At 44.3% G+C, this 22,961-nt stretch overlaps 1 protein-coding gene across 2 annotated transcripts in view; it reads left to right on the top strand.

Moving 5' to 3' along the window:
* The window catches only part of LOC121573394 (AF4/FMR2 family member 1), a 93,061-nt gene that overhangs the window by 29,648 nt on the left and 40,452 nt on the right, over positions 1 to 22,961 (top strand). For both annotated transcript variants that reach the window (XM_041885334.2, XM_041885333.2), the window contains exon 3: positions 29 to 844. In XM_041885334.2, the coding sequence (XP_041741268.2) occupies positions 29 to 844 (816 nt within the window). The remainder of the gene's footprint in view (positions 1 to 28; positions 845 to 22,961) is intronic.

The raw sequence follows: 22,961 nt of genomic DNA, 5'->3' as shown, positions 1-22,961 counted from the left end.
CCTGAGTAACTTTTCTTTTCTGTTTCAGACGATCAAAGGGGATGAACTGTCTAGCCGTATCCAGCGGATGCTGGGTAGTTATGAAGACGTGAACAACCCCAACACTCACCAGTGTTTGGACAGCAGCTTCTCTAAGGATCCTCAATCTCACGTCACCACAAAGTATGGGAGGCCATCTCACAGCCGAGACCGAGCGAAGCCTCCATTCCAGAACCCTCCACAGTACGGGGCAAGCCAGAGCGGTGGCCACTCTGGCCAGCCTCTGAAGAAGCTCCAGGGTCCTTCCTCCTCCTACACCCAGTCCTCCCTGGGTCTCAGCCAGGGCCAGGCCAGCCCAGACCCACACCAGAGAAAGACTGAGCCCTGGTCAGACCTGAGGGAGTGTGCCAGTCTTCCTCCGGTCCTCTCCGCCCTGTCCCCCCCAGCCGAGCCCCTATCCCCCCTACATTCCAGTGACCCCAGCGACTCTGAGCCCCAGGACTCCCCCCTGCACCCTGAGAGGCACCCGGCCTCTCCCCTACACCCCGACTACCCCATCCCCATGGTGGTGTCCCCCCTGGATGACCCCCAGAGAGACATCCCACCTCCGGCCATCGAGGGGACAACCCTGCCCTCTCAGACCTTCCCTCCACCACTTGCCTCCAAGCCCAACCTGGTCATGCCCCAGAAGCCCACAGCCTACGTCCGGCCCATGGACGGCCAGGACCAGGTGACCAGCGAGTCTCCGGACCTCAAGCCCTTTCCAGAAGACTTCCATGGACAGTCTTATCTTGAACCCTTACCAGACTTGAAAAGCACCAAGCCCAGCCTTTCCAAACTGAAGATACCATCACAGTCTATAGAGGTAAGCAGAATCCTGTTTGTGTGTGGTTCCTTTTTTTTTTTGACTAGCCTTTATAGCGTGCTGTGTGAGAAATATCAGTTAATGCCAGACATACTGAACACACAAGCCAGGGAGATTTGGGTTTGAACAGCCAAGAACTGGACTTTAGATTGAACTGGACTTTAGATTAGAACTGGACGGTGGACTTTAGATAGAGGCAATAGTTGATCAGCAAAGAAAAATCAAGAAAAAGATTGCGTAAAAAACAAACAAACCTTGAACATATCCTGAAATAGAACATGTATCAGATGGGCCTGTTTCTTAGTTGGTTAATATTGAACTTTTGGGTGCCTCGACTCGCTCTGGAAGGTAGCACTTGAAAATTGGACAAAGTTTAGTCAGCTTAAAACTACAGAGGGATGCCAATTTTGGAGAGACTGCATTCAGGCCCAGTTTCCATGTAGCTTATTGACACACCCTGTGAGGCCAGGTCAGTGGAGGTCATGCAGAACGAACAGGCAGATAGATTTGCATGATCTAGTCCAGTCCTATTCTCTCTCTGGGGGAATATTTCCATAATTGGCTTTGATGAGACTTGGGTTACATCCCAAATTGCACCCTATTCCCTGCATAGTGCACTACTTTTGACCAGGGGCTCTGATTTAAAAGCAGTGCACTATAAAGGGCATAGGGTGCTATTTGGGATGCAGACTTTGCGACGGGACCTCGTCCTGCCTGTCTGCCTGTGGGAGGAACAGACGACGGACACCAACAGGAAAATAATCTGTCCTATAGCTTTAGTTTATGCACACCTGTATCCTGTAATGATGGTCATTACAATAGTCTCCTGTGATGATGACAGGTGACAATTTGTCTAAATGAGTGAACGCTTACATAATTAGCCTAATCGTTAGGGATGTGCATCTTTCCCTTTCATGACGATTTCATGCTTATCTTGATAGCGGCTAAGAGCGTTGGGACAGTAACCGAAAGGTCACTGGTTCGAATCCCCGAGCCGACTAGGTGAAAAAGATACGTCTGTTGATGTGCCCTTGAGCAATTGCTCCTGTGTGTGTCTCTGGATCTCTGGATACCTTCAGATAGTATTCATATTCCATGTTGTTACAGCCTGAATGGGTGAATTATTATTTTTCTTTTTTTTCTCCCAAAAAATCTCAACCCATAATGACAGTGAAAACATGTTTTTAGAAATGTTTGCACATTTTATTGAAAACTCAGTATTCCCCTGAGTTAGAATCACAATACCCCATAATGACAGTGAAAACATGTTTTTAGAAATGTTTGAACATTTATTGAAAATGAAATATCTAATTTGCGTAAGTATTCCCCTGAGGTAGAATCACAATACCCCATAATGACAGTGAAAACACGTTTTTAGAAATGTTTGCACATTTATTGAAAATGAAATATCTAATTTACGTAAGTATTCCCCTGAGGTAGAATCACAATACCCCATAATGACAGTGAAAACATGTTTTTAGAAATGTTTGAACATTTTATTGAAAATGAAATATCTAATTTACGTAAGTATTCCCCTGAGGTAGAATCACAATACCCCATAATGACAGTGAAAACACGTTTTTAGAAATGTTTGCACATTTATTGAAAATGAAATATCTAATTTACGTAAGTATTCCCCTGAGGTAGAATCACAATACCCCAATGCTCTGATACGACGCAGGAAAGATAGGTTTTAGTTTGAAGTGTTTTGATTGGAGAACGAGTCGATGTGAATCGCTTGCATAAAACTTCATTTTCCATTCTAAATAAAAATCTGCTGCTCATGAGCTGGGTCTCTGAGCTGGATATGTTTGGGTGGGTGAATGTAATGTATGTCTATGGTGTATACTATGTAGGCAGTTGATCTGAGCCATAATGGAGACTAGGCATCTACCTCCCCACTACCACTATCAGATTAGAGCCATAATGGAGACTAGGCGTCTACCTCCCCACTATCAGATTAGAGCCAAAATGGAAACTAGACGTCTACCTCCCCACTACCACTATCAGATTAGAGCCATAATGGAGACTAGGCGTCTACCTCCCCACTATCAGATTAGAGCCAAAATGGAGACTAGACGTCTACCTCCCCACTACCACTATCAGATTAGAGCCATAATGGAGACTAGGCGTCTACCTCCCCACTACCACTATCAGATTAGAGCCATAATGGAGACTAGGCGTCTACCTCCCCACTACCACTATCAGATTAGAGCCATAATGTAGACTAGACGTCTACCTCCCCACTACCACTATCAGATTAGAGCCATAATGGAGACTAGGCGTCTACCTCCCCACTACCACTATCAGATTAGAGCCATAATGTAGACTAGGCGTCTACCTCCCCACTACCACTATCAGATTAGAGCCATAATGGAGACTAGGCGTCTACCTCCCCACTACCACTATCAGATTAGAGCCATAATGGAGACTAGGCGTCTACCTCCCCACTACCACTATCAGATTAGAGCCATAATGTAGACTAGGCGTCTACCTCCCCACTACCACTATCAGATTAGAGCCATAATGGAGACTAGGCGTCTACCTCCCCACTACCACTATCAGATTAGAGCCATAATGGAGACTAGGCGTCTACCTCCCCACTACCACTATCAGATTAGAGCCATAATGGAGACTAGGCGTCTACCTCCCCACTACCACTATCAGATTAGAGCCATAATGTAGACTAGGCGTCTACCTCCCCACTACCACTATCAGATTAGAGCCATAATGGAGACTAGGCGTCTACCTCCCCACTATCAGATTAGAGCCATAATGGAGACTAGGCGTCTACCTCCCCACTATCAGATTAGAGCCATAATGGAGACTAGGCGTCTACCTCCCCACTACCACTATCAGATTAGAGCCATAATGGAGACTAGACGTCTACCTCCCCACTACCACTATCAGATTAGAGCCATAATGGAGACTAGGCGTCTACCTCCCCACTACCACTATCAGATTAGAGCCATAATGGAGACTAGACGTCTACCTCCCCACTACCACTATCAGATTAGAGCCATAATGGAGACTAGGCGTCTACCTCCCCACTACCACTATCAGATTAGAGCCATAATGGAGACTAGGCGTCTACCTCCCTACTACCACTATCAGATTAGAGCCATAATGGAGACTAGGCGTCTACCTCCCCACTACCACTATCAGATTAGAGCCATAATGGAGACTAGGCGTCTACCTCCCCACTACCACTATCAGATTAGAGCCATAATGGAGACTAGGCGTCTACCTCCCCACTACCACTATCAGATTAGAGCCATAATGGAGACTAGGCGTCTACCTCCCCACTACCACTATCAGATTAGAGCCATAATGGAGACTAGACATCTACCTCCCCACTACCACTATCAGATTAGAGCCATAATGGAGACTAGGCGTCTACCTCCCCACTACCACTATCAGATTAGAGCCATAATGTAGACTAGGCGTCTACCTCCCCACTACCACTATCAGATTAGAGCCATAATGGAGACTAGGCGTCTACCTCCCCACTACCACTATCAGATTAGAGCCATAATGGAGACTAGGCGTCTACCTCCCTACTACCACTATCAGATTAGAGCCATAATGTAGACTAGGCGTCTACCCCCCCACTACCACTATCAGATTAGAGCCATAATGGAGACTAGGCGTCTACCCCTACTACCACTATCAGATTAGAGCCATAATGGAGACTAGGCGTCTACCCCTACTACCACTATCAGATTAGGGGAGAGCAATGTAGCCTATGTTGTTTTTTTGTCCCCCCCACTTTGGCTCTGAAATCGCCATCATCCACTAATTCACTTGTCATTTTTGCAGATTAGGTGTTTGAGCTAGTAATGTATCAACACTTATCAATTACAAATGATCTTTGACATAGCCAGTGAATATAACAATGGAATGGTTTTGACCGTTTTATGATCCCCTCTCTCTTCTCTCTTTGGCCATGCAGTGCGCTTCGCAAAAGTGATTCCTTGTTATGAAATTATCAACTTTACACTGTATATCTAAAAATGACCATAATACACTTAACTACCAAAACTACTACCAAAACTATTGCTGACTGATGGTGAACCTGAACAATCAAAATGTAAATCTATTGTAATCCCCATTCAGCATGTAAAGGCCAGATGCGTTGTGTCTCCGGTAGCTTACTTTTATTCCAGTAAAACACCATTTTCAACAGCGGATAGATGACAATAACCAAGCAAATTACACAGGTTGTCACTTAATTAAGGAGAGGACGCATCAGTTGTCACAAACGATGAGAGGTATTTTTGGAGGGTAGAAATAATGTAATATGAGCAAAATATTTTTGTGAACGCCGATTTTATGACGTTTGAATCAATTTTCAGACCAATGCATGCTACATTTGGATCGGTTTGGGGTCTGCGGACCGATGCACTTGTATCATAAACATTTGAATTGGAGGCCGATGCATATCCGTGAATCGTTACATCCCTACTAATCATTTGTGATTTTCTTATGCCTTCAGTGACTTGAGTCAACTTGACTAATCGGGTACTGTATGTTTTTGTAGGCCTAACCAAAAGATTGCACTTTGCAATGAATTAATTCCCCCACTAATCACCTCACGGCCCTCATCATACTTGCAGATCGGAATATAATATTGCCCTTTTAAAATGTCTCTGAAAGTCTCAAAGCCAACTAGAGAATTCTCCCTCATGTTGTTTTCACAGGGTTTTTTTCTGGATCAAACATTTACATTTTACATTTTAGTCATTTAGCAGACGCTCTTATCCAGAGCGACTTACAGGAGCAATTAGGGTTAAGTGCCTTGCTCAGGGGCACATCGACAGATTTTTCACCTAGTCGGCTCGGGGATTAGAACCAGCGACCTTTCGGTTACTGGCACAACGCTCTTAACCACTAAGCTACCTGCCGCCCAAAATGGGGCTTAGGTGGTGGGCATGGCGAGGGTGTGACCAATGGCGCGGTCTCCGATCTAATATTTTAGTGCCCCTCTCGGCCGCAGAGACAACGTTTTACTGTTTTAAAGCGGTTCTACACATTTTGCCATGGTGCGGAGAGAAATCTTTAAACCTAGTTTCCTGCAATTCTACACATTTTGAATGCCATATTCGTATTCTATCTGAGTGACTCAAACATTACAACAAAATCAATCAGGGCCTCAAACCATGACATTTTTGGAATCTTAAAAAAAAAAAAAATGTATGTTGCCCGCCCAATACTTTTCTATGCAGAAAAAACCCTGGACTAAGAAGAGCTGAGCTTGTTGACGATACTGTTTTGAGCCAAGATTATTCTTCAACTTTCTCTCCACTCCACCCAGAGAGGACAACTTCTGAGAGCAGAGCAGCACACTTCATAGTTTTATGAATCCTGCCTTTCCAAGGCTGTCCACAATCCAGATATATTAAATGCCTCTCTTTATGAGGAATGTGGCCAATCCCCTGCCCTCCCCACAGCCCAGGCTGCACCTGCAGCAGCTCTGCTCATTTTTGGGGCCCCTTCCTGCCCTGGCCCCTCCCTGGCCCCTGCCTGCCCTGGCACATGTGGACACTAACCCAGCAGTGCTGATTTGGCAGGCTGGCGTTTTCACCCATTGCGGGCCCTAATCCAGCAGAGGATAGCTGTGTAGTGACTCATAACTCCCCACCCGCTCCTTTCAACTCACCCCTCCCTCAACAAACTGAACACGAATAGAGCTGACATGTCAGATGACCCCCCTAGTCATTGTCAGAGAGGCACATCTGTTCTAGATAATATATTTATGTCTGAACGTTCCACAATGTTGGGTCCTACTGAACACATGCAGCCCTGATGTTCCATTTGATTTTGAATCCATTGTGAATGTCCTGGAGAAGTGGGTAATACCTGGTAAGGAGCCGGCGACGAGTGGCTAATCTGCCTCTGCCGTCGATACTATTGGCCAACGTACAATCGCTTGATAATAAAATGGACGAACTAGAAGCACGTATTTCCTACCAACGGGACATTAAAAACTGTAATATCTTATGTTTCACCGAGTCGTGGCTGAACCGATGACATGAATAACATAGAGCTGGCGGGTTCTAGTGTATCGGCAGGATCGAACGGCAGGTAAGACCAGGGGTGCACGATATCGAAGGAAGTCTCAAGGTTTTGCTGTAGACCCACTATCTACCAAGAGAGTTTTCATCTACAGTGGGGGGGGGGAAAAAGTATTTAGTCAGCCACCAGTTGTGCAAGTTCTCCCACTTAAAAAGATGAGAGGCCTGTCATTTTCATCATAGGTACACGTCAACTATGACAGACAAAATGAGAGAGAAAAAAATCCAGAAAATCACATTGTAGGATTTTTTAATGAATTTATTTGCAAATTATGGTGGAAAATAAGTATTTGGTCAAAAAACAAGTTTCTCAAGACTTTGTTATATACCCTTTGTTGGCAATGACACAGGTCAAACGTTTTCTGTAAGTCTTCACAAGGTTTTCACACACTGTTGCTGGTATTTTGGCCCATTCCTCCATGCAGATCTCCTCTAGAGCAGTGATGTTTTGGGGCTGTCGCTGGGCAACACAGACTTTCAACTCCCTCCAAAGATTTTCTATGGGGTTGAGATCTGGAGACTGGCTAGGCCACTCCAGGACCTTGAAATGCTTCTTACGAAGCCACTCCTTCGTTGCCCGGGCGGCGTGACCCAGCCACGTTTCATCTTCAATGCCCTTGCTGATGGAAGGAGGTTTTCACTCAAAATCTCACGATACATGGCCCCATTCATTCTTTCCTTTACACGGATCAGTCGTCCTGGTCCCTTTGCAGAAAAACAGCCCCAAAGCATGATGTTTCCACCCCCATGCTTCACAGTAGGTATGGTGTTCTTTGGATGCAACTCAACATTCTTTGTCCTCCAAACACGACCGAGTTGAGTTTTTACCAAAAAGTTCTATTTTGGTTTCATCTGACCATATGACATTCTCCCAATCCTCTTCTGGATCATCCAAATGCACTCTAGCAAACTTCAGACGGGCCTGGACATGTACTGGCTTAAGCAGGGGGACATGTCTGGCACTGCAGGATTTGAGTCCCTGGCGGCGTAGTGTGTTATTGATGGTAGGCTTTGTTACTTTGGTCCCAGCTCTCTGCAGGTCATTCACTAGGTCCCCCCGTGTGGTTCTGGGATTTTTGCTCACCGTTCTTGTGATCATTTTGACCCCACGGGGTGAGATCTTGCGTGGAGCCCCAGATCGAGGGAGATTATCAGTGGTCTTGTATGTCTTCCATTTCCTAATAATTGCTCACACGGTTGATTTCTTCAAACCAAGCTGCTTACCTATTGCAGATTCAGTCTTCCCAGCCTGGTGCAGGTCTACCATTTTGTTTCTGGTGTCCTTTGACAGCTATTTGGTCTTGGCCATAGTGGAGTTTGGAGTGTGACTGTTTGAGGTTGTGGACAGGTGTATTTTATACTGATAACAAGTTAAAACAGGTGCCATTAATACAGGTAACGAGTGGAGGACAGAGGAGCCTCTTAAAGAAGAAGTGTACACGGCCATAAGCAAACAGGAAAACGCTCATCCAGAGGCGGCTCTCCTAGTGGCCGGAGACTTTAATGCAGGGAAACTTAAATCCATTTTACCAGGACAACAACCTATCCCTCAACGTGATCAAGACAAAGGAGATGATTGTGGACTACAGGAAAAAGAAGAGGACCGAGCACGCCCCCATTCTCATCGACAGGGCTGTAGTGGAGCAGGTTGAGAGCTTCAAGTTCCTTGGTGTCCACATCACTAACAAACTAACAATCGTGAAGAGGGCACGACAAAACCTATTCCCCCTAAGGAGACTGAAAATATTTGGCATTGGTCCTCAGATCCTCAAAAGGTTCTACAGCTGCACCATCGAGAGCATCCTGACTGGTTGCATCACTGCCTGGTATGGCACCTGCTCGGCCTCCGACCGCAAGGCACTACAGAGGGTAGTGCGTACGGCCCAGTACATCACCGGGGCCAAGCTTCCTGCCATCCAGGACTATACCAGGCGGTGTCAGAGGAAGGCCCTAAAAATTGTCAAAGACTCCAGCCACCCTAGTCATAGACTATTCTCTCTGCTACCGCACAGCAAGTGGTACCGGAACGCCAAGTCTAGGTACAAGAGGCTTCTAAACAGCTTCTACCCCCAAGCCATAAGACTCCTGAACATCTAATAAAATGGCTACCCAGACTATTTTCATTGCCCCCCCCCCCCCTTAATAACTCTACCTACATGTACATATTACCTCGACTAACCGGTGCCCCCGCACATTGACTCGGTACCGGTACCCCCTATATATAGCCTCGCAACTGTTATTGTTGGTTAAGGGCTTATAAGTAAGCTGTTGTGTTCGGCGCATGTGACAAATTTGATTTGATGTAGAGGTGTTTGGTGTCTGGGGTTCCATTTGATTTGAATGCATAGTGAATGTCCTGGAGAGGGGGGGATGTAGAGGTGTCTGGGATTCCATTGGTGTTTCTATCTTTATCGAGCTTGAAGCTGCCTGCCCTCTCCGTCCCCAGCTACATGAATTATTGTGCTTTACTCTGCTGTCTAAGCCCTCAGCCATATAGTAGTGTAATGCTTGAACCCTTCTGTGATAGCAATGGAATGTAGCACAGTAATCTCTCTCTCAGGTTGTTTGCCTGGGCAGCTCAGACTCCCGAGACACCCAGGAACTTTAGTTGAGCTGAAGGGTACTGAGAGGAAATATTTGGTTCAATAAGTTTCCTCATTGACCTACTAACTTAACTAAAGAAATGCCTGCTAGTGAACAGTCACAATCTTCAATATGCTCACCAAATGTTTGCTGTTTTTAAATAAAGTACTGATAACAGAAGTGAAGCAGAGACTAAACAGTCATGCTTTGGATCTGTAGCACACATGGCGGCCATAGCTTCTGCTTAATGGTGTTTGCTTTAGGCTACTCTTAGTAGTGGGGACAGTCGGGAAAGTCTTCTGGGGTCAGTGACGAGGCTGAAATAAGGGCGCTCCGATAAATGGGTGTGTGTTTTTGTGTGGCTTTGCACTTCAGCAAAACACCCACACGCACACACTGTCATCAGGGCCAGCAGTCTGATGCCTGTTAACACACAGAGAGACAATCACAGTCCGTAGTAATACAACATGGTTGTTGAGAAGGCTTCTCTTTAGCCACTGGCCAAACAGATTCCTAGATTTTTATTACACAGTTGTACATTTCTTAGGCTGAATTTACACATCAGCCCAATTCTGATATTTTTTCCACTATTTGGTCTTTTGACCAATTAGATCAGATCTTTTGCCCATAATTGGGCAGCCCTAAGTCTCACCTTTGAACTGCAACACTGAAAGTATCTAGTCTATACTACCTGGCTGGTACACATAAGGAATGCAGTGAGGTGGTGTTGCTATGGTGATTGTTTATGTTGTTGTTATACAGACCTGGTTTCCTGTTTGGAAACAGTCCATGCCATTTGTACCCCGTCCTATATCCCCAGCATTAGTTAGTCTACTGTGTTTGTGTGTGTGTTGGAATCTGGTTGAGCAGTAAGTCTGGTGCCCGACTCTGCAGTAGTAGTGTAGGATGAGGTTTGGACAGAAGGGTGTGTCGTGTTAGTAGTCAAGACTAATCATATTTCCTGCTGAGAGAGAGTTAGAATATTCTAGACATTTCGAGGCATACTCTGTAGGGCAGCCAGGGACCTCACGATACGATATTATCACGATACTTAGGTGCTGAGACAATATGTATTACGATTATATACAGTTGAAGTCGGAAGTTTACATACACCTTAGTCAAATACATTTAAACTCAGTTTTTCACAGTACCTGACATCTGTCTTAGGTCAGTTAGGATCACCACTTTATTTTAAGGATGTGAAATGTCAGATTAATAATAGAGAATTATTTATTTCAGCTTTTATTTATTTCATCACATTCCCAGTGGGTCAGAAGTTTACATACACTCCATTAGTATTTGGTAGCATTGCCTTTTTAAATTGTTTTACTTGGGTCAAACGTTTCGGTTAGCCTTCCACAAGCTTCCCACAATAAATTGGGTAAATCTTGGCCCATTCCTCCTGACAGAGCTGGTGTAACTGAGAGGTTTGTAGGCCTCCTTGCTCGCACACGCTTTTTCAGTTCTGCCCACAACTTTTCTATAGGATTGAGGTCAGGGCTTTGTGATGGCCACTCCAATACCTAGACTTTGTTGTCCTTAAGCCATTTTGCCACAACTTTGGAAGTATGCTTGGGGTCATTGTCCATTTGGAAGACCCATTTGCAACCAAGCTTTAACTTCCTGACTGTGGAAATTTTGAAGCAACATTTCAAGACATCAATTTTCCTTCCTCATGATGCCATCTATTTTGTGAAGTGCACCAGTCCCTCCTGCAGCAAAGCACCCCCACAGCATGATGCTGCCACCCCCGTGCTTCACGGTTGGGATGGTGTTCTTCGGCTTGCAAGCCCACCCCCCTTTTTCCTCCAAACATAACGATGGTCATTATGGCCAAACAGTTCTATTTTTGTTTCATCAGACCAGAGGATGTTTCTCCAAAAAGTACGATCTTTGTCCCCATGTGCAGTTGCAAACCGTAGTCTGGCTTTTATATGGCGGTTTTGGAGCAGTGGCTTCTTCCTTGCTGAGCGGCCTTTCAGGTTATATCGATATATGACTCGTTTTACTGTGGATATAGATACTTTTGTACCTGTTTCCTCCAGCATCTTCACAAGGTCCTTTGCTGTTGTTTTGGGATTGATTTGCACTTTTCGCACCAAAGTACATTCATCTCTAGGAGACAGAACACGTCTCCTTCCTGAGAGGTATGACGGCTGCGTGGTCCCATGGTGTTTATACTTGCGTACTATTGTTTGTACAGATGAACGTGGTACCTTCAGGCATTTGGAAATTGCTCCCAAGGATGAACCAGACTTGTGGAGGTCTACAATTTATTTTCTGAGGTCTTGGCTGATTTCTTTTGATTTTCCAATGATGTCAAGCAAAGAGGCACTGAGTTTGAAGGTAGGCCTTGAAATACATCCACAGGTACACCTCCAATTGACTCAAATTATGTCAATTAGCCTATCAGAAGCTTCTAAAGCCATTACATACTTTTCTGGAATTTTCCAAGCTGTTTAAAGGTCAACTTAGTGTATGTAAACTTCTGACTCACTGGAATTGTGATACAGTGAAATAATCTGTCTGTAAACAATTGTTGGAAAAATTACTTGTGTCATGCACAAAGTAGATGTCCTAACCGACTTGCCAAAACTGTAGTTTGTTAACAAGACATTTGTGGAGTGGTTGAAAATCGAGTTTTAATGACTCCAACCTAAGTGTATGTAAACTTCCGACTTCAACTGTATGTATTGTGATTCGATACTGTGATTTTATTGCGATTCGATGTTCCAAACATATTGCTCACCATATGTCTGCTGCAGAGGGACATGAGAGAACCATGAGAAAACGAGTTCTGATCAGTCATGGAAATAAAAGTGCTGAAAACAAATTGGCTCCCTATTTAATAAGAAGATGGAGAACAAGCTATGAAGGAAAAATACTGGGATTTTGGTCGAGGGTGCAGCCAACTAGCGCAAAAAGTATAATAGCGATATTGTCAAAACGATACGATATATCGACAAATTATATCCCGAAGTAACTGTATAGATTTTTTCCCCCCCATCACTAATGCTCTGTCACAACATGTTCATAACAAGCTCTCAACCTCTCCTTTCTAGGGTTTTATTGAGCCTCTCCTTTCTGGGGTTTTATTGAGCCTCTCCTTTCTGGGGTTTTATTGAGCCTCTCCTTTCTGGGGTTTTATTGAACCTCTCCTTTCTGGAGTTTTATTGAACCTCTCCTTTCTGGAGTTTTATTGAACCTCTCCTTTCTAGGGTTTTATTGAACCTCTCCTTTCTAGGGTTTTATTGAACCTCTCCTTTCTAGGGTTTTATTGAGCCTCTCCTTTCTGGAGTTTTATTGAACCTCTCCTTTCTAGGGTTTTATTGAACCTCTCCTTTCTGGGGTTTTATTGAACCTCTCCTTTCTAGGGTTTTATTGAGCCTCTCCTTTCTGGAGTTTTATTGAACCTCTCCTTTCTAGGGTTTTATTGAGCCTCTCCTTTCTGGAGTTTTATTGAGCCTCTCCTTTCTGGAGTTTTATTGAACCTCTCCTTTCTAGGGTTTTATTGAGCCTCTCCTTTCTGGGGTTTTATTGAGCCTCTCCTTTCTGGAGTTTTATTGAACCTCTCCTTTCTAGGGTTTTATTGAGCCTCTCCTTTCTGGGGTTTTATTGAGCCTCTCCTTTCTGGGGTTTTATTGAACCTCTCCTTTCTGGGGTTTTATTGAGCCTCTCCTTTCTGGAGTTTTATTGAACCTCTCCTTTCTAGGGTTTTATTGAGCCTCTCCTTTCTGGGGTTTTATTGAACCTCTCCTTTCTGGGGTTTTATTGAACCTCTCCTTTCTGGGGTTTTATTGAACCTCTCCTTTCTGGGGTTTTATTGAGCCTCTCCTTTCTGGGGTTTTATTGAACCTCTCCTTTCTAGGGTTTTATTGAGCCTCTCCTTTCTGGGGTTTTATTGAGCCTCTCCTTTCTGGAGTTTTATTGAACCTCTCCTTTCTAGGGTTTTATTGAGCCTCTCCTTTCTGGGGTTTTATTGAGCCTCTCCTTTCTGGGGTTTTATTGAGCCCTCTCCTTTCTGGGGGTTTTATTGAACCTCTCCTTTCTAGGGTTTTATTGAGCCTCTCCTTTCTGGGGTTTTATTGAGCCTCTCCTTTCTGGAGTTTTATTGAACCTCTCCTTTCTAGGGTTTTATTGAGCCTCTCCTTTCTGGGGTTTTATTGAACCTCTCCTTTCTGGGGTTTTATTGAACCTCTCCTTTCTGGGGTTTTATTGAGCCTCTCCTTTCTGGGGTTTTATTGAGCCTCTCCTTTCTGGGGTTTTATTGAACCTCTCCTTTCAGGTTGTTTATTGAGTTTGACTTTAACTTGTCTTTCTGTGTCAATGGTGGCGCTCTATTTTATGCATAGTTTAAGCTACTATCCAGACCCTTCAGAACATTGAAGGTTAGGCCCAAGGGTTAGGGGAAAGGGTTAGGCCCAAGGGTTAGGGGAAAGGGTTAGGCCCAAGGGTTAGGGGAAAGGGTTAGGCCCAAGGGTTAGGGGAAAGGGTTAGGCCCAAGGGTTAGGGGAAAGGGTTAGGCCCAAGGGTTAGGGGAAAGGGTTAGGCCCAAGGGTTAGGGGAAAGGGTTAGGCCCAATGGTTAGGGGAAAGGGTTAGGGGAAAGGGTTAGGGATGCAGTACTCCCTGTTTACTCATGACTGCGTGGCTATGCACGTCTCCAACTCAATCAAGTTTGCTGACGACACGACAGTGGTAGACCTGATTTACCAACAACGACGAGGCAAATCAAAATGTATTTGTCACATGCTCCGAATACAACAGGCGTAGACTTTAGGGTGGAACCTTGGTAGAGTATCTGCCAGATCCAATTCACTCCTTTCCCAGACTCCTTGGGCCTAAACCTTCAGCCTACAGGGAGGAGGTTAGAGCCCTGGCGGAGTGGTGCCAGAAAAATAACCCCTCCCTCAACGTCAACAAAACAAAGGAGCTGATCGTGGACTTCAGGAGACAGCAGAGAGAGCACGCCCCCATCTGGTATGGCAACTGCACCGCCTGCAACCGCAGGGCTTTCCAGAGGGTGATGCAGTCAGCCCAACGGATCATCGCCCTCCAGGAGATCTACAGCGCCCAGTGTCACAAGCAGCCCAAGAAGAACATCAAGGACCTCAGCCATCCGAGGCATGTCCTATTCACCCCGCTACCATCTAGAAGGCAGAGACAGTACAGGTGCATAAAAGCTGGGAAAGAAAGACTGATAAACTGCTTCTAACTCCAGGCCATCAGACTGTTAGCCGGCCTCTGCCCGGTACCCTGCCCTGAACTTTAGACACTGTCCATTTAGAGACTGCTGCCCTATGTACATAGTCATTGAACACTGGTCAAATGTTTACGTACTGTTTTACCTACTTCATATGTATATACTGTATTCTAGGCTTGGGCGGTAGACCATGTTTACAGGGGTATCTGGAAATGGCCACGGGATGCTTTTTCAATGCTGTCAATACTGTTGAAACTATTTCTTTTGAAGTATTTTTTTAATTTTTTTATGTGAATATTTGTAGCTACTTTTTAAGTAGAAACTGCAGTCAACTTGTGATAAAGAAGATCGCGTTCTTCATTTCACCTGTCGCATAATTCTTCATTATGACGCTTACTTGTAGTCCCCAGTTACATGGTGTTTTGTTTACAAGCACACAATGAGGAAAGACCGGAGCGATGAGTCACTCACTGTTGTGCAGCACGCGCCAGGTGATCTATACTGAACAAATATATAAACGCAACATGTAAAGTGTTGGTCCCATGAGCTGAAATAAAAGATCCCAGAAATGTTCCATAGTGCACAAAAAGCTTATCGCTCAAATTTTGTGCAAATTTGTTTACGTCCCTGTAAGTGAGCATTTCTCCTTTGCCAAGATAATCCATCCACCTAGGTGTGGCATATCAATAAGCTGATTTAAACAGCATGATCATTACACAGGTGCACCTTGTGCTGGGGACAATTAATGTGCCACTCTAAAATGTGCAGTTTTGTCACAACACAATGGCACAGATGTCTCAAGTTTTGAGGGAGCCTGCAATTGGCATGCTAACTGCAGGAATGTTGCCAGAGAATTTAATGTTAATTTCTCTACTATAAGCCGCCTCCAATGTTGTAGAGAATTTGGCAGTACGTCCAACCGGCCTCACAACCGCAGACCATGTGTAACCATGCCAGCCCAGGACCTCCACACCCGGCTTCTTCACCTGCAGGATCATCTGAGACCAGCCACCCAGACAGCTGATGAAACTGAGGAGTATTTCTGTCTGTAATAAGCCCTTTTTGTGGGGAAAACCCATTCTGATTGACTGGGCCTGTCTCCCCAGTGGGTGGACATCCCACACATGGCTGCACCCCTGCCTAGTCATGTGAAATCCATAGATTAGGGCCTAAATAGTTTTTTTCAACTGACTAATTTCCTTTTATATGAACTGTAACTCAGTAAAATCGTTGAAGTTGTTGCATGTTTATTGTTCAGTATAGATAAAGTATGGAACAACTGTCTAAAATGTGCTAAATGCTCTGCCGTTGTGCATTTGGTTTGCTAATTTAGTAGCTAGTTAGCTTTCTAGCTAAGTGGTTAGCTTCACTGGACGGTTAGCTTCTTCCAGACTGGACGGAATCTGAGGACAAAGTGAGGGAAACTATCTCGGAGAAACTGAAGGTAGACCACAGGAAGATTGAGTTGGAGCGCGTCCACAGGACTGGAAAACCCACCACCGGCCCAGGTGACAGGCCGATAGTCGTCAAGTTCCTGTAGTCGTCAAGAACCTGATGTTCAAGGACAAGGTAGTGGTTCTGGAAAGAGCCAAGAACTTGAGGGGAACGTACATTTTCATCAACAAGGATTATCCTGAAGCTGTGCGCCAGAAGAGAAAATAACTTATCCTTGCCATGATAGCTCCCAGAGCGCATGGGGGCATTGCTTACATCTGCTAGGACAGGCTCATTGTCCTCCCTCCCTCCCAAAACCCTGGAAGAGATGAGAGAGCCAAGCCTATGGGTTCGTACCTTCAACCCCACAGCACTTACACACACCAACTGATTAATGGACTGCTAAATGTATATGTATGTGTGTGTGTGTGATTACTTCATTGGCAAAGTGGGCAAACTTAAGCAGGAAATGCCAACAACGAACAGTGAGCCATCATATTCATGCATAATATTTAAAAAAAACTAACAATGAAAGAAAAGCGTTTTAATTTTGTAAAGTTGGAAAAATTATTATCGATCAATAATGCCAAACCCCCTGGCATTGACAACTTAGATGGAAATATATTAACTTAGATGAGGATGGTAGCTGACTCTGGCTACTCCTATCTGTCATATCTTTAATCTGCGTCTAGAGGAAAGTCTTTGTCCTCAGGCCTGGAGGGAAGCCAAAGTCATTCCGCTACCCAAGAGTGGTAAAGCGGCCTATACTGGTTCTGAAAGCAGACCTGTCAGTTTGCTGCCAGCTCTTAGCAAACTGTTAGAAAACATTGTTTGACCAAATACAATGCTATTTCTCTGTAAGCAAATTAACAACAGACTTTCAGCATGCTTATAGAGAAGGGCACTCAACATGCACTGACACAAATAACTGATGATTGGTTGAAAGAAATTGATAAGAAGATTGTGGGATCTGTACTGTTAGATTTCAGTGCAGCCTTTGATATTGTTGACCATAACCTGTTGTTGAGATCTTATGTTTTATGACTTTTCAACCTCTGCCATATCGTGGATTCAGAGCTATCTATCTAATAGAAAACCTTCTGATTTCTTTAATGGAATGTCAAACATGTAGGCCCTCTACTTTTTTCCATTTTTACCAATGACATGCCACTGGCATTAAACAAAGCCTGTGTGTCCATGTATGCTGATGATTCAACCATATACAGTTGAAGTCGGAAGTTTACATACACCTTCGCCAAATACATTTAAACTCAGTTTTTCAGAATTCCTGACATTTAATCCTAGGAAAAATTCCCTGTCTTAGGTCAGTTAGGATCACCACTTTATTTTAAGAATGTGAAATGTCAGAATAATAGTAGAGAGTGATTTATTTAAGCTTTTATTTCTTTCATCACATTCCCAGTGGGTCAGAAGTTTACATACACTCAATTAGTATTTGGTAGCATTGCCTTTAAATTGTTTAGCTTGGGTCAAACGTTTCGGTTAGCCTTCCACAAGCTTCCCACAATAAGTTGGGTGCATTTTGGCCCATTCCTCCTGACAGAGCTGGTGTAACTGAGTCAGGTTTGTAGGCCTCCTTGCTCACACACGCTTTTTCAGTTCTGCCCACAAATGTTCTATAGGATTGAGGTCAGGGCTTTGTGATGGCCACTCCAATGCCTAGACTTTGTTGTCCTTAAGCCATTTTGCCACAACTTTGGAAGTATGCTTGGGGTCATTGTCCATTTGGAAGACCCATTTGCGACCAAGCTTTACCTTCCTGACTGATGTCTTGATTTTGCTTCAATATTTCCACATCATTTTCCTTCCTCATGATGCCATCTATTTTGTGAAGTGCACCAGTCCCTCCTGCAGCGAAGCACCCCCACAGCATGATGCTGCCACCCCCGTGCTTCACGCTTGGGGTGGTGTTCTTCGGCTTGCAAGCGACCCCCTTTTTCCTCCAAACATAACGATGGTCATTATGGCCAAACAGTTCTATTTTTGTTTCATCAGACCAGAGGACATTTCTCCAAAAAGTACGATTTTGCCCCCATGTGCAGTTGCAAACCATAGTCTGGCTTTTTTATGGTGGTTTTGGAGCAGTGGCTTCTTCCTTGCTGAGCGGCCTTTCAGGTTATGTCAATATAGGACTCGTTTTACTGTGGATATAGATACTTTTGTACCTGTTTCCTCCAGCATCTTCACAAGGTCCTTTTGCTGTTGTTCTGGGAATGATTAGCACTTTTCGCACCAGAGTACATACACTGTCTGTAAACAATTGTTGGAAAAATTACTTGTGTCATGCACAAAGTAGATGTCCTAACCGACTTGCCAAAACTATAGTTTGTTAACAAGACATTTGTGGAGTGGTTGAAAAACAAGTTTTAATGACTAAGTGTATGTAAACTTCCGACTTCAACTGTATGTATCAGCAACCACAGCTAATAAAGTCACTGAAACCCTTAACAAGGAGTTGCGATCAGTTTTGGAATCGGTGGCCAGTAATAAGCTGGTCCTGGACATCTCTAAAACTAAGAGCATTGTATTTGGTACAAATCATTCCCTAAGTGCTAGACCTCAGCTGAATCTTGTAATGAATGGTGTGACTGTTAAACAAGTTGAGGAAACTAAATGACTTGGTGTTACCTTGGATTGTAAACTGTCATGGTCAAAACATATATACATTCAATGGTTGTAAAGATGGAGTGGTCTGTCCATAATACAGAAATGTTCTGCATTTTTGACACCGCACTCCACAAAGTAAATCCTGCAGGCTCTAGTTTTATCTTATCTTGATTATTGTCCAGTCATGTGGTCATCTGCTACTAAAAAATACCTAGTTAAACTGCAGCTGGCCTTAGAACAGAGCGGCACGTCTTGCTCTTCTTCATTGTAATCAGAGGGCTAATATAGATACTATGCATGCCAGTCTCTCTTGGCTAAGAGTTGAGGAGAGACTGACTGCATCACTTCTTCTTTTTATAAGAAACATTAATGTGTTGAAAACGCACAGCTCTGACACACACTTACCCCACCAGACATGCCACCAGGGGTCTTTTCACATTCCCCAAATCCAGAACAAATTCAAGAAGGCGTACAGCATTATATAGAGCCATTATTGCACGGAACTCCGTTCCAGCTCAAATGAACAGCAAACCTGGTTTCAAAAAACAGATAAAGCAACACCTCACTGATTTGTAGGCTACGTGTGCCGTTTTAAAATGTATGTAGTTCTGTTCTTGTCTATTAATGTTCTGTATCATGTCATGTTTCATGTTCTGTGTCGACCCCTGGAAGAATAATTGCTGCTTTAGCAACAGCTAATGGGGATCCTTATAAAATACAACAATTCCAAACGCAACCTTGCTAACAGCAGAGAATCCCCTCCTGTATCAAGAGTCTTGCTGTCTAATATTTGGTTTGTGCATGCAGCAAACTGTTGGTAGAATTTTTGTATAAAATGTTCGCAATGCGCTGGTTAGCATTTTAGTTAGCATTCTCAATGGGATTTTATACATGTACTTGTTAGCATTGCTAACCTTCGGATTACAGAAGCCCAGTGGGGTTTGAAAACAGCGGCCCTTGTTTTCAGTGCAAGTATTACCGAATATCCCGGTATGACAATCTGGATACCGCCCAAGAATACTTACTGTATTCTAGTCATGGATCATCCTATATAAATACTGCTGAACACACTGTTTATATTAATATACTGTCCATACTGTCCATACCCATCATTGACATACATAGATTTTTATTTTCCAGACTCGGACATTGCACTTTTTGATACTGCTCATTCTGATATGTCTTTTAATAATTGTATTAACTTGTGGATGATGTGTGTGTTGTTATTGTGTTGCTAGATATTGCTGCACTGTTGGAGCTAGAAACATCAGCATTTCACTGCACCTGGGATAACGTTCTGCAAAACTTTGTACGCCACCAATAAATCTTTAATTTGATTTACATGTCAGGGTTGGGTTGTCCCCCTCTCTCTTCACCCAGACCCAGGTGGTGGTGTTCTGTCTCAGAGCAGCAGTAGCCAACGAGCCCACGCACAGTCCTCCTTTTTGAGGTTTTCTAAAGACTAAATCCTGGAACCCTTGATGTGTGTCTATCTACATTTACATTCTAGTCATTTAGCAGACGCTCTTATCCAGAGCGACTTACAGGAGCAATTAGGGTTAAGTGCCTTGCTCAAGGGCACATCGACAGATTTTTCACCTAGTCGGCTTGGGGATTAGAACCAGCGACCTTTCGGTTACTGGCACAACGGTCTTAACCACTAAGCTACCTGCCGCCTGTCTAAATTAGACCAATGACCTAGTCAGTGCTAGTTGGCTAAGTATTAAGTGGCTCTCTGGTCCAGGCTGTGTTTTGTGGTGTGGCATTGTTCACTCCAACAGCGAGAGAGAGAAGCCCTCCTCCCACCCCACCCCCAGCCCTCCACGTTATAGTGCTGTTTGTGTTGCAGCCAGCCAGGCAGCTAGTGACCTCAGCTGCCACTGAGAGCTTGCCAGCAGCAGCCCTCCCTTCAGCAGCACAATACATTTGCTTTGTCATCGCCTCCTTACGTAACTACTGCTGGTAGCTGAGTGAGGACCACTTAAGTCCCCTTTATCTGAAACATGGAAACCTGAGGAAAAACACAGCAAAATACTTGATACTTGATGTCACACAACACCATGTTTCACCATGAGGCTTCTTGTTGTTGAAAAAAGCAGCTATGAGGCTGAGGCTTCTTGTTGTTGAAAAAAGCAGCTATGAGGCTGAGGCTTCTTGTTGTTGAAAAAAAGCAGCTATGAGGCTGAGGCTTCTTGTTGTTGAAAAAAGCAGCTATGAGGCTGAGGCTTCTTGTTGTTGAAAAAAGCAGCTATGAGGCTGAGGCTTCTTGTTGTTGAAAAAAGCAGCTATGAGGCTGAGGCTTCTTGTTGTTGAAAAAAGCAGCTACGAGGCTGAGGCTTCTTGTTGTTGAAAAAAGCAGCTCTGAGGCTGAGGCTTCTTGTTGTTGAAAAAAGCAGCTACGAGGCTGAAGCTTCTTGCTGTTGAAAAAAGCAGCTACGAGGCTGAGGCTTCTTGTTGTTGAAAAAAGCAGCTACGAGGCTGAGGCTTCTTGTTGTTGAAAAAAGCAGCTACGAGGCTGAGGCTTCTTGTTGTTGAAAAAAAGCAGCTATGAGGCTGAGGCTTCTTGTTGTTGAAAAAAGCAGCTACGAGGCTGAGGCTTCTTGTTGTTGAAAAAAGCAGCTCTGAGGCTGAGGCTTCTTGTTGTTGAAAAAAGCAGCTACGAGGCTGAGGCTTCTTGTTGTTGAAAAAAGCAGCTACGAGGCTGAGGCTTCTTGTTGTTGAAAAAAGCAGCTACGAGGCTGAGGCTTCTTGTTGTTGAAAAAAGCAGCTACGAGGCTGAGGCTTCTTGTTGTTGAAAAAAAGCAGCTATGAGGCTGAGGCTTCTTGTTGTTGAAAAAAGCAGCTACGAGGCTGAGGCTTCTTGTTGTTGAAAAAAGCAGCTACGAGGCTGAGGCTTTTTGAAAGAGGTAGCGTATCATCTGGGACAGTCCCTTTACTTCCACAGTTTTATAAACAAATATTTCACTTCAAGCCGGTGTGTTGGAGTACAGTAGTTGGTAGGCGCTAACCCCTAACCACAACCTAGACGTTTATGGTGCAGCGGGTAGACAGACAGCAGTCGTCTGAGGAGGGGGAGAGGAGAAGTCAATGTGTTGTCTGTGGTTTGACAGCTCTACTGTTTGTGGTTAGAGTCCCAAATGGCACCCTATCCCCTACATAGTCCACTACTTGTGACCAGAAACCATAGGGGCCCTGGTCAAAAGTAGTGCACTATAAAGGGAATAGGGTGGGTATTTGGGACTCAGCCAAGGAGTCGGTGGGTAAGTGTCTGGGAGCTGTTATGTTGGTGAGTCAGTCTGTCTTGAAAGAGGAAACAAAACACTGTTTAATTACAAACGAACTCACTGTTGTGTGATAAGGGGTGCTTGAACTATGCAAGCGACTTTTCATCTTAACCAACCATTCACAAGCTTTTACAGACGATTTAAAGGGAGTAATGTTAGCCTATCAGAAATGAAGAATTAACCCTCTCATACGAATATTACATTACAGTACAACAATACAACAAACCAGGCTTCATTTTTATCAATATCATGCAAATCATTACATGTGGTAAAAGCAAATTGTGACGGAAAACGTGGGTATAAGTGAATTCACTGCGGATTTGCGACAGGCTGTTTTATATGGAAGCTTCAGTCTGATCAACTGTAGCCTACTGATAACAAACACAGCTGCAGGTAGCCTACTGATAGCAAACACAGCTGCAGGTAGCCTACTGATAGCAAACACAGCTGCAGGTAGCCTACTGATAGCAAACACAGCTGCAGGTAGCCTACTGATAACAGACACAGCTGCAGGTAGCCTACTGATAACAAACACAGCTGCAGGTAGCCTACTGATAACAAACACAGCTGCAGGTAGCCTACTGATAACACAGCTGCAGGTAGCCTACTGATAACACAGCTGCAGGTAGCCTACTGATAGCAAACACAGCTGCAGGTAGCCTACTGATAGCAAACACAGCTGCAGGTAGCCTACTGATAACAAACACAGCTGCAGGTAGCCTACTGATAACAAACACAGCTGCAGGTAGCCTACTATACAAACACAGCTGCAGGTAGCCTACTGATAACAAACACAGCTGCAGGTAGCCTACTGATAACAAACACAGCTGCAGGTAGCCTACTGATAACAAACACAGCTGCAGGTAGCCTACTGATAACAAACACAGCTGCAGGTAGCCTACTGATAACACA

Source organism: Coregonus clupeaformis, chromosome 9 (genome assembly GCF_020615455.1).
Source record: "Coregonus clupeaformis isolate EN_2021a chromosome 9, ASM2061545v1, whole genome shotgun sequence".
In the NCBI taxonomy this organism is placed as follows: Eukaryota; Metazoa; Chordata; class Actinopteri; order Salmoniformes; family Salmonidae; genus Coregonus; species Coregonus clupeaformis.
Note: the sequence above shows the minus strand (reverse complement) of the source record. Positions and strands in the feature narration are given on the sequence as shown.